This window comes from Mesoplodon densirostris, chromosome 1 (assembly GCF_025265405.1).
Source record: "Mesoplodon densirostris isolate mMesDen1 chromosome 1, mMesDen1 primary haplotype, whole genome shotgun sequence".
NCBI lineage: Eukaryota > Metazoa > Chordata > Mammalia > Artiodactyla > Ziphiidae > Mesoplodon > Mesoplodon densirostris.
Window position 1 is genome coordinate 224,014,266 of NC_082661.1, and position 12,551 is coordinate 224,026,816.

Genomic DNA, 12,551 nt, shown 5'->3' on the forward strand with positions numbered 1-12,551 from the left:
TAATCTTCCAGGTAATATGTAAGCTATTGTATGGCTTTTGCACAAACAGAAGTAGGGGCCCTTCCTGTAAAGCACCCCACCCAAGGTCATAAATTAATTATTGACAGAGTCCGGTTGGATCTCAATTTTTCCGACACTGGGTGTGGTCCAATACAAAGCAATTACTGTCTCCCTGATGGCACCAGCTCACTTTCTATAAAATAGCTGTGGAATGTAAAAAAAAACCAAAAAAACAAACAAAAAAAAACCATACTAAGGCTCAAAATAAAGAGGAAAATTGGGACTTCCCTGGCGGTCCAGTGGTTAAGACTCCGCATTTCCACTGCAGGGGGTGCGCGTTCAATTCCTGGTCGGGGAACTAAGATCCCACATGCCGTGCAGTGTGGCCAAATAAATAAATAAAAATAAAATTAAAAAAAAAGATGAATAGACTTGATTTCACAACAATTACAAAAAAAAAAAAGAGGAAAATATCTGCTATAGACTGAATGTTAATGTCCCCCCTCCAAACATATGTTGAAATCTCATCCCCAATGTCAGGGTATCCGGAGGTGGGGTCTTTGGGAGGTGTTTAGGTCACAGGTGTTTAGGACAGCAGGCAGAGCCCTCATGAATGGGATTAGTGTCTTATAAAAGAGGCCCCAGAGAGCTCCCTCATCCCTCCTGCCATATGAAGTTACAGCAAAAAGAGGGACATCTATGAACCAGGAAGCAGGCTCTCACCAGACACTGAATCTGTTGGCACCTTGATCTTGGACTTCCCAGCCTCCAGAACTGTGAGAAATCAATTTCTGTGGTTCATAAGCTACATAATCTATGGTGTCTTTGCTAAAGCAGTCTGAGGCTGGCTATAAGACAATATCCAAGCATTTTACAAAAAACCCTAGCTTTTTGTTCCTCTATATTCCTAGTGAATATTAAAGTAAAAGGACTAATGAGAAAATGAAAAGGGTGTTTGAAACAAAACCCTTTAACCAATCACACTGATTTTCCACTTCTACCCCACTCACCTCTTGGTGTGTAATTCGGACTCCATTATAAAAAGACATAACAGTATTGGGTCCCACTGCTACCTTTGAAAACAGTCCTTCTCCAGCACTGGAAATGAGAGATTCCGCAACATAAACCCTAAACAGAAAAAAGGGGCAAATAATGATTTTTTTTTTAGTTTGATATGTCATCCCTTACATCAACCACCAAAATATTCTTATAGCTACGGAATCCAAAATGTCAGTTCATAATAATCCAATGAGGAAGTAAGAAACAGTGAAACCACATATTTTGGCATTAGAAACTGGAGAACTGTTACTTATTTCTCTCACTTCTCTCTAATAAAGGGATTATTAGTATATACTCACAAGGTAACTCAGTGCTTGATATAAGGTTTTTAAAAAGTTGTCTGTTTTAATTAATGACAATTTCCACTGTCTTCCTAAACAAGGCGAACATTTCCCAAAGCTAATTAAAGCTCTACCTAAGTTTCTCAGTGCCAAATAGGAGGGAAAGACTGTTTTAATGGAGCCCCGAGATGAATCTTTTACATGAAAGAGTGATAAATAGTTAATAAAATATATCCAATAAGCACTTCCCAACAAAGGAGTTTATAGCAGATCAGCTCAAGGACCAAATCTGGCTGTGTCCATTTTTGTAAATAAAGTTTTATGGGAACACAGCCACAACTATTTGTTCAATATTATCTACGACTGCTTTAGCATTACAAAGGTAGACTTAAGTAGTTGCCGTAGAGACCCACAAAGCCTAAAATACTGACCACATGGCCCTTTATAGGACAAGTTTGCCAACCACTGGTTTGTAAGAAAACAGCACTCATGATTATGGAACTGGATTTAGTAAGTAAGTACATGCCCCATCCACAGGATTTCAGTTCTTCTGGCCCCTGTGATGTAATGACTCTGGTGGAACTGGTCATCTGGGATTTCTGTTATGTAGATCTTCTGCTTATTTGATGGGCTGGAAGGCTGAATTATTGCTTTTACCTCTTGACTCTCTCCCTGGGACAGAATTATACGTCCTGCTGCTTGGCCGCATGACTGCCTTTCAGCTTGGTCTGAGGATACATCCCTGCCTGACTGACTTTGGTCTTGGCCATGTGATCTGCTTTGCGACTAGGCAGACTGCAAAGCTAGGTCTTGGATATTAAGAAGCATGGCAAGTTTCTGCCAGCTTCCTTGAGTTTCCATTCATCTCCACAAGAAGAAGATGCCCAGGGGGGCTGTTGCTCCCTTAGCCTGAGTCTTGGAATGAAGGCATGTGAGACAGACTGGAACCCAACTTGAAACCTGGAGTGTAGCCTAGTCCAGCTGAGCCGAGGTGAGCCCAGTCAAAAGTGGCTGGACGTCAGCCAATCTACAGAAGCATGAGCGTAAAAGAAAATGTTTGCTTTCATAAATCACTGATAGTCTGAGGGTATTGTTATGTGGCATCATCACAATGACAGTAACAAAAAATGACTGATGCATACGGTTACGGTACTGTTGTGTTTTGGGGGCTAACAAGAGACCAAAGCTTTCTCCCTGCAAACAGGCCAGAGCCTCGTGTCAAGAAAGAGGCCATTCATTCCTTGTGACATTGTGGTGTCAGCCTTGTCAGTTAAACCAGGGAAGAGGCCTTTTCTCAGATGGGGACGGGACAGAAACTGAATAGAAGCCACGCTTACAGAGTGAGGCCGAGAGAAAGCCAACTGCAGATGGCACTCTTACCCACCAACAGGCCAGTCACTGGGGAATAAGAACCCCAGGCAGGGGACCAGAGAAAACCACACCAGGAATCAAGAGCTTAGAGTTTAGATAGGGTATGAAATAGAACAGGGCTTGACACTCTGGGAGGGAGCTTATAGAATCAGAAACTTGTAATTTATAAGCTGGAATGTTTTTATGCTTCTTGTATTTTCTTTGTTTCACTCCTGTCTTCCCTCAGTGAATAAAGAAATTATCTCACATTCCAGACCCCCTCAGCTGGGCTAAGTAGAAAAGGAGGCATTTGGTCCCTGCCTCGGCTAGAGCTTTCAAGAGTGTGAAATGCTCCCTAGGGGCCAGCAGGGGCTAAGGCACACACTGTGGCACCAGAGCCCCAAGAAAGGGGACACTTGAGCAGGGCATAGCTGGCTTCCTGGCCCAACTGCTGTCTTTGTAGAAGCTTCATTCTGGGACTGACACACAAGCTGTTCCGGGCTTTATGGGTGGAAAAATTTCCTTACAGGGACAGATTCTATATGACAATAAAAACACTCCCTCTCCTCAGAATATATGAATATTTTTTTCTGCTCAAGAACTTGGCCTTAGCAGAGGGCCACCGAGGAGCAATAATTCCTATCATGAGGGTTATTTAATCTCACATAAACGGTGCCGTTTAAACCACATGGAAAAAATTACCTCTCTGATTCATATGGATCTGGAAGAAGAGCATTGGTAGAAATGCAAGATGAAGTTGACTTATCAAAGTGGTACACCGAACCTAAAAAGCAAACAAAAATCTCAGTACAAGGCCCAGAGTTAGGGAAGAGCATTCTCTCTATCCACAGGACCAGAAAGAGTTAAATAATGAAAAATGTTATTCAAGTTAGATCAACTAGAATGAAATTCCTCAATATAAATGGATAGTTTTTTTTAATGATAATAGGTTTTTATGATAAGAAAGTTTACTGGAGCAGGTTAGGGAAAAAAAAGTTTACTTATGCTGAGTAAATGTGCAAACATAATAAATTTCTTAGTTTCATTCTCTATCATATTCATCATGAATCTCTTGGTGATTAAAATAACATTCATTATATTTAAGAGAATTTACGATTGTGAATAGATAAACCCCAACTCCTCATTTTGTTACCTAGTAAAAGATACACATATGAGTTTTATTTCTTTTCCTGAATATCTAAGTGGAAAAAATACATACAGATAATCAGGAAAAAGTTAATCTAAAGAAATAATTTTTATATTACTCCTGAAATGCTTTCACTTTATTCAAGAATATAATAATGAAGATGGATACCATGTTATACAGCATAATTTACTTTCTCTCTTTCATTCTACAAATATCTGGAATTACCTGGGTGGTCTACATCTAAGCATCATCCACACCATTTGGTACAACTGATGTTACACCTCTAAGATAATTTATGATTGGAGAATCATAAGTATAACAAATATAGCCATAACATCAAATATTCTTATCTGAGGGGATTAAAATCTGCTGTTTTGTTTGTTGAACTTTGTGATGTTGAATTGAGTTGCTAAAAGATATTTTTAGGTTATTATTGAATACAGCAATTGGATGCTTAGTAGATGGGAACGGTAACATGTGGTAATATTAGTTCTAATTAAAATATGTGATAGAGGGACTTTCTTGGTGGCGCAGTGGTTAAGAATCCGCCTGCCAATGCAGGGGACACGGGTTTGATCCCTGGTCCGGGAAGATCCCACATGCTGTGGAGCAACGAAGCCCATGCACCACAACTGCTGAGACTGTGTGCTGCAACTACTGAAGCTCGTGTGCCTAGAGCTTGAGCTCTGCAACAAGAGAAGCCACTGCAATGAGAAGCCTGAGCACCGCAACGAAGAGTAGCCCCTGCTTGCTGCAACTAGAGAAAGCTCACGCACAGCAACAAAGAACCAACGCAGCCAAAAATAAAAAAATAAAATAAAATAAAATTTAAAGAAGTTCAATGCCGAGGGAATACTGTGTAAAAAAAAAAATATGTGATAGAATGAAATAGTCACTGACTGGCTAGATAACATGCTTCCTATAGGCAGGTTTACACCAGTAATTACAGACTGCTGTGCAAGATATAAATGGATAGCTTTTAGGTTTGTTCTGGAGTTTCGTTCTCAGGTCTTAATAAACAGCCATCAGAAGTATCTCTTAAAATCCCATTTTTGCTTTTGAATTTTCTTTATTCATATGGTTTAAAAGCTGCTTGTGTAATTACAATTTTTAATCAAGAAAAAGCTTTGTCATGAAAATTTGAGATCTCTCTGGTCAGATCAGATTGGATAATAGTTTTAAATTTTTCTTGTGGTTTTTTTCATACTAGACACAGTCTATAGAATCCAACCACCCACCCTTGGCAATTGTCTCCTTCACTAAAAATAAATTCAGCCTCAGCAGAATTAAGGAGAACAGACTGCTTTTGATAAAGCATTAACAAAGTCATCTTATTTCTATTAAAGTGGTTCAGAAGCCAATTAGTAATTTATTCCAGAAACGAAGGTACACAACCGTCCTAGAATTAACGTTCGTTCTCTGCAAAGAATTAGCTTCAGAACATCCTCCCAGAGCACAAGGAAGACATACGGTGTTCCAAAGGCTAATAAGTAAAGAAACACGTTTTGGAACTGGAGGGCTTGCTCCGGCAAAGTCAATTATTTTAGGTACTAAGGCATCACAAATTATTCCATTAAGCAATTCCTAAGTGGTTACCAATGGCTACCGGGTCCTCTTTCTGTTTCCTTTTTTTATACAATCAAACCCCAAATTAACGGGCTTCCCTAGTGGCACAGTGGTTAAGAATCTGCCTGCCAATGCAGGGGACACGGGTTCGAGCCCTGGCCCGGGAAGATCCCACATGCCGCGGAGCAACTAAGCCAGTGCGCCACAACTACTGAGCCTGCGCTCTAGGGCCCGTGAGCCACAACTACTGAGCCTGCATGCCACAACTACTGAAGCCTACGCTCCTGGAGCCCCTGCTCTGCAACAAGAGAAGCCACCGCAATGAGAAGCCCGCGCACCGCAACAAAGAGTAGCCCCCATCACTGCAACTAGAGAAAGCCCGTGCGCAGCAACGAAGACCCAACGCAGCCAAAACTAAAATAAATAAATAAAATAAAACCCAAATTAATGTCTCAAACTAAAAGTCAGAAAACAATCCAGATCAGTCGGTGTCTAACCAGGAAACAGACCATTTGAGTATTTCAGAGAGAGAGAATTTAATACAGGGAATTGGTTACACAGAGGATGGAAGAGCTGGGAAGCCAAACAGGGCAGTGAAGAGCGCAGAAACTGGCAAGAGCAGGAGGCCAAAACCCTGAGCCACAGGGACAGAGGCAGAGGCACTCCTGGAGCTCTAGAGCTGGGGGAGTCCAGGGAAGCTGGACCCGAGGGGAACCGTCCTGCTGGGAGATGGAATCAGGAGACAGGCCACTGCTGGGGACTCTGCTGGACACAGAGAGGGCTTCTCCCTGCTCCTGTCCCTCTCCGTGTCCCCAGCCTGTGGCCAAACCCAGACAGAAGCCAGAGGCACAAGGACCTGGGAAATGCAGCCTGCAAGGGGCAGAAACCCCATGCAGTAAAGCAGGGCAGGGAAAGGCTGAGGAATGCATCTGGACCAGCACACAACCCATTAAAGGAAGTTAGTTCAAAAAAAGGAAAACCACTTTCAAACTGAATATTTCTGTGGAATACACATTCTATTGTGCAGAAATTCTCCTGTGAATTCCCATCTCCCTTCCTTAGACTAATACTTTCCTCACAAATGTACTAAGTGCCAACCACACGTAAAGCACTGTGTTAGGGGCTGTGCAGATACAAGTGGGAGTCACATGTCTTCCTGCCCTCAAGGAGCTGATGCATCTTCTTCAACGCATACCGTCCCTCCCTCTACTCCCTTAGACAGGCCTGTGCTCCAGGCAGACGGAAGGCACCCTTTCCTCTTCCTCCTTTCCCCTATCGTTGGTACTATGACCTGTGACTAGAATTCATCCATTCACTTGACAAACGTTACTTCTAAGAGGGGAGCCAAGCTGTAAAGATGGAATAGGCAGGGACTTCCCTGGCGGTCCAGTGGTTGGGACTCCTCACTTTCACTGCTAGGGCCCAGGTTCAATCCCTGGTCGGGGAACTAAGATCCCACAAGCTACGCAGCCAAAAAAATAAAAACTAATAAGGACCTACTGTATAGCACAGGGAACTCCACTCAGTCCTCTGTAATGGCCTATATGGGAAAAGAATCTAAAAAAGAGTAGATACATGTATATGTATAACTGATTCACTTTGCTGTACACCTGAAACTAACACAACATTGTAAATCAACTATACTCCAATAAAAAATTTTTAAAAAATCAAATTAAAAAAAATGGGAATTCTGATTTCATAGTCCCAAAGTGGGCCTGACAGCCTGCATTTCTAAGAAACATCCAGGTGATGCTGATAATTGAGTTAAAAAAAAAAAAAAAAAAGATGGAATAGACATTAGCCAGGGAATGGAATTCCTATGGAAAGAGGCAAAGAGATGAGAAAAGAAATTCCAGGCAGAGGCACAAGGAGAAACTCAGCAAGAAGTAAGTGGAGACAGAGAAGCAGTTTGTGGATCCAAAAGCACAGAGAAAAAGGAGGAGAAGGCAGTTGGAGGAGGATTTTAGGTGAGATACTCGATTTCTGTTTCCCTCTTCCCCTCCCTCAACCACTGGACCAGAGGCCACATGACCCGAAAGCCCTCATCTGTCAGCCAGTCAGTGGTTCAATCACTGCAACTGGAAGAGGAAGGAGAGAGAAACAAAAGGAGCAAACACAGAGTAGAGACTGTGCCTGGTGCCTCCCGGTCACCCAGAGCAGCTATGGTTCCTGACCCTTTTTTTTTTTTTTTTTTTTCGGTACGCGGGCCTCTCACTCTTGTGGCCTCTCCCGTTGCGGAGCACAGGCTCCGGACGCGCAGGCTCAGCGGCCATGGCTCACGGGCCCAGCCGCTCCGTGGCATGTGGGGTCTTCCCGGACCGGGGCACGAACCTGTGTCCCCTGCATCGGCAGGCGGACTCTCAACCACTGCGCCACCAGGGAAGCCTTTCCTGACCCTTTTGAGACCCAAATTGTTCAACCTATCCTTAAAAGAACTGAGGCCTATAGGAATCTTGCCAATAAATCCACCCCCCCTCCTTTTTTTGGCCTTAAGTTGTTTGAAGAGGGTGTTTGTTATTTGCAACCAGGAGTTCTAAGAAAAATCATCATCCCCCGAGAATGATCACTCTCACTTCCCAAAATGTGTTTCGTACTTATACTAAGGAGAATGTAATAATCACAGTAACTTTCCTGATGGGGGCTTTATGGTAGGGGCCACTATCTGTATTTTATAATGAAAAAAACGGGTTCTGAAAGGATAACTAACCTGCCCAAAACCATAATACAGTAAATGTTGACACTGAGACTCAAACGAAGTGACTCTTAAGGCCAAGACTCTTGCCACTAAAAATGCTGCCACTTCCAAATGCTGCCACTTTAAAAATCTGCATCACCAAGTGGGATCCTCCCCTAGCTGGAGTCTACTCATTTCTAAACATTATAACACTGTCTCCTTTTGGAATGGATGTGAAGAGTGCAGATATTAGAGTCTGAAGTTCAAAGATTACTGTTACACTTAAAAAACCCTTCATTTTGGAATGATTTTAAATTTACAGAAAAGTTGCAAACGTAGTACAGAGAGCTCCCAATGCCCCTCACTGCTTCTCCTAATGTTAATTTCTTGTGTTACATGGTACATTTGTCCAAATTAAGAAACCAACATAGCTGCGTTAGTATTGACTGAACTCCAGACTTTATTCAGATTTCACCAGTTTTTCCACGAATGTCCTTTTTCTGTTCCAGGATCCAATCCAGAATCCCATATTGCATTTAAAATGCCTCAATTTTTAACTTAAAAAAACAAAACCAGAGACATTTATAACAACCCAAGTTGGACCTAAATGTAAAGTGCTAGGCTTCCTATTTTTGGACTACCACCCTTTGGAGAATCTCCTTCCAATCCAAACAGCTAAGTATTATTTAGGCCTATCAGTGCCTAGATATATTATCTTTTCTTTTTTAAAAAAAATTTATTTACTTATTTGGCTGTGCCAGGTCTTAGTTGCGGCATGCAGGATCTTTAGTTGAGGCACTCAGGATCTTTAGTTGCGGTGCTCGGGATCTTTAGTTGTGGCATGTGGGATATAGTTCCCTGACCAGGGATTGAACCTAGGCCCCCTGCATTGACAGTGTGGAGTCTTAACCACTAGACCACCAGGGAAGTTCCTGCATTATCTTTTCTACTTTATTCTCCCTTATACCTTAACTTGGATTGGAAATACATATACGCATATTTCAAGGAATCAGACCAATTTAGCTTTCTTAATATTGTGCCACTGAAAATACAAAATCTTGATTTTTTTTCTTTGTATATTTTCCAGATTTTCTACAAGAAATAATTTTATACTCAGAAAAAAAGTTTGGTGTGCCATCCTGTACTTTTTTTTTTTTTTTTGGCGGTACGTGGGCCTCTCACTGTTGTGGCCTCTCCCGTTGCGGAACACAGGCTCTGGACGTGCAGGCTCAGCGGCCATGGCTCACGGGCCTAGCCACTCCATGGCATGTGGGATCTTCCCGGACCGGGGCACGAACCCGTGTCCCCTGCATCGGCAGGCGGACTCTCAACCACTGCACCACCAGGGAAGCCCCATCCTGTACTTCGAAAAGGAAATAGGATTTTTTCTATCATTGATTTCAATAGGCTCATTCATGTATGGACTATGTCCTCCAAGAAGATGCTAGACTTTGAAGAGGGCCCGGGTGCCAACGTGCATTTATCTTTCCCAGTCAGAGCTCAGGCTGAATCAGCATTACAATCTGTACCAACTTGGAGATCTACCTAATTTGATTCTTTATCAGTTAAATCATTAAACTGTAAGTTTTTTTCCCTGAGATATAATGTTTAAAACTGATTGAATTAATGCTGTCATTTCTTCACTCCTTCTGTGCATTAGAATTATACAGCTGTGCCCTTGTCAGATGACTTTTTAGCATCTGCCACTAAAGTGCACCGTGTATATTACCCTGTCTCACTGATGTCCGCCTTGGCCATGTGACTTGCTTTGACCAATGAAAAGTGGGTGAAAGGGACTTTGTGTCAGTTCCAAGCTGAGGCTTTAAGACGCATCATAGGTGTCTGCTCATGCTCTGGCTTCCTGTGACCACCTGAGAAAACTGACCCAGGCCACCACTGTCCCTTTAGATTGGGCCCAGAATTAAGACATAGAACAGACTCAGAGCTGACTAGAAGCCTCAGGTCCAGCCTGGCCTGGCCACACCCCACCTGGACCAGTTGAGTACAGTTACTTAGCAGACCTGTGTTTGCTGTTGTAAACCACTGAGATGCTGAGGCATCTGTTATGCAGCCAAGCTAATACACCAGACTAGACAAAGAAATTAACTTCTCTTAAGCCGCAACAACCCGTTTTGGAATTAGAGCAACCCGTCTGAAGCAGATGCAACTTACTTCCAGGCATCAGTTCAAAGTGAGGCCTTCCTTCTTCAGTGGACAGAAGAGTAGCCAGTTTCCCTTCTATCATCTCTCCATCAATGAATTTTCCATACAGGGCAGTCCTCTCATCAGGGTACACATAGGCTATCTTCTCTCCAGTCATCTCCCCATCTTCATTGACTTCTCCTACAAGGCTGCCTCCATCCTGATGGGAGAAACCCAAAACCAGAAAATATTATATATAGTATTTATCTATATGACACGAGTGCAAGACATTTCTCTTGTGCACTGCCATGGTTAACAGCACTAATATGGATCATAACAGTTTCAGAACGCAGAGCTTTTCACATGAGCATGAAAAGCATGATGCATCTCTCCCCTCCCCATCCAGTCCCCTGTAAGTTATATGCACAGGGGGCATATAGCCTGATGTAGGGAGTCAAAGACGGAGTTGTGCTTTATAATCCTTGGACAAGCTACTGATACTCTAACTTGGTTTGTTATCTAAGAAACAAACATGTTGTATTTGTGATGTAAGTTACAATCATCGAAAGGAAATGTAACTAAGGATTACTTTGGGGCAATATCAAATGTGATGAGGATCTGTAGCAGGACAGTCTTACTATTCCTATGATTTCACTTCTCAAACATTGAATTCCGGATTTCTGGTCTATTAAGAAAATCTTTAGTTCCAAGGTACTTAAGAACTAGTTCAGTATACATGAGTAATGAGAGTTATCTGCACTTTCTAAGGGATAAACAAAAGGACTTCTGGACACTGCCTTTCTGAGAATTCTATACCATCACTTTTTTTGGAGTTAGAAAGAAAAGTGAAAAAAGATCAACTAAATTCTACTCCCTTCCCCATCACCTCTTTTCCCCCCCTCGTCTTTATTTACTTCTCCCTTATCCCTCCTTCCAGGAGAGGAGTCAGCTGTGCTTCCTCTTTAACTGTCATTTGCTTCATTCCAAAGGGTCATTAAATGCTTTAGGGCAGAGGCTATCAGAGAATTCTGTATCCTGGTACCAGTACTAGGGATACAGTAGGTGAAATAAACATTTTAAAAACTGAATTGGGATACTAAAACCAATAAATAACTTTAAAAAAATCTAATCTAGGGTGCAAGAGATGTTTCCCTTTTTTTTTTTCCCATCCAGAAGGTCCTTATGGGATAACTGAAAATCTAAGACCTTCGTGGGTTTGACACAAGACTAGTAAGCCCATGCCATCTTCTAAAAGCCTGGATATTCCCCCAACTGAAAGGTTCTCGAAGCAGCTACTCAAAGTCAGTGACGTGGGACGACTTTTAAGTGATTCCAAATGCTGTTTACAGAGAGACAACAGGAAGAAATACGACCAGGTACAGGATTTCTACAGTTCATCGTAGTCCAATTGCTCTTTGGAGAAGAAAGGTTATCAATTAAAAAACGAATCACAGCACTTCCATAGAAAGAAAAATACTTGGAAGCATTTTTCACGGATAGAAAGTGCATTAGGGACGTATTATTGCTCTTTCTCCTCCCCGAGTTAATTCTTAATAACCCAGCCTGAACGGGGATGATACTTTTTGCAAGATCTGCCTTCAGGCTTTCAGTGACTGAGCTGAATGGTCTTAGAGTATTTATGCTTCTTATATGCCGTAACTAATATAAGCCATCAACGTGACTATTTCTTCAGAACAAGATTCTGTCTTTCTAGGGTCTCACGCTTTTCTTCCCCCTTATGTGCTTTAAACTTCCAGTTTTGGGGGCAAATGATTTTATTTGTCTAGAATGATAAAGCAGAGATGCTTCTTTTTTTTTCCAAAAGGAGTTATGAGTTTTTAATTAAAAACTTTCCATCACTGTTTCAAGGTCACATTTTGAAAGAAATAAACTGTCCTTAGAGTGAGCTTACAAATCCTGTAGGGAGGATCATTATTTTTGCCTCCCCTTGTTCCTGCTTTGACTTCATGTCACAAACACTTCCTTGTTGGCTGTGTCAGGGGTGCTGGGGAAGAAACTGCTCCTTTTTCTCCTCTGCTCAGTGGCTCCCCCTCACGGGAGGAGAAATCATTCACTTGATTAGTGAGAAGGCAGGATCTCACACACCCACTGACACCCAACTCTACTGGGCAGGAGTTAACAGCATTAAGCTGCTGCTGTCATGTGTTCTGCACTTTCGCTCACCTGTCCTGGGAACTGGCAGTGCCCACAGGCTGCACCTGCTCCCCTCTCATTCCTCTCCTCTCCTTGGGGAAGCTCCCCCAGGCAGCCCGACTCCCCAAGGGAAACCTGCAGCTTTCTAGCTGCTCTGTGGGCAGCTGGCCCATCTGTA

General features: G+C 42.4%; 1 protein-coding gene and 1 non-coding gene across 2 annotated transcripts in view; both read right to left on the bottom strand.

The window, feature by feature from the left end:
• SETD7 (SET domain containing 7, histone lysine methyltransferase) overlaps positions 1-12,551 on the bottom strand; it is a 49,364-nt gene that overhangs the window by 14,368 nt on the left and 22,445 nt on the right. Inside the window, exons 4-6 of the mRNA XM_060115609.1 lie at positions 10,250-10,439; positions 3,393-3,474; positions 1,011-1,128 (exon numbers count right to left, since the gene is read on the bottom strand). Coding sequence (XP_059971592.1) covers positions 1,011-1,128; positions 3,393-3,474; positions 10,250-10,439 — 390 coding nt within the window. The remainder of the gene's footprint in view (positions 1-1,010; positions 1,129-3,392; positions 3,475-10,249; positions 10,440-12,551) is intronic.
• On the bottom strand, positions 8,932-9,004 carry TRNAD-GUC (transfer RNA aspartic acid (anticodon GUC)). The gene has a single exon. It is a non-coding gene; the product is annotated as a tRNA-Asp (tRNA).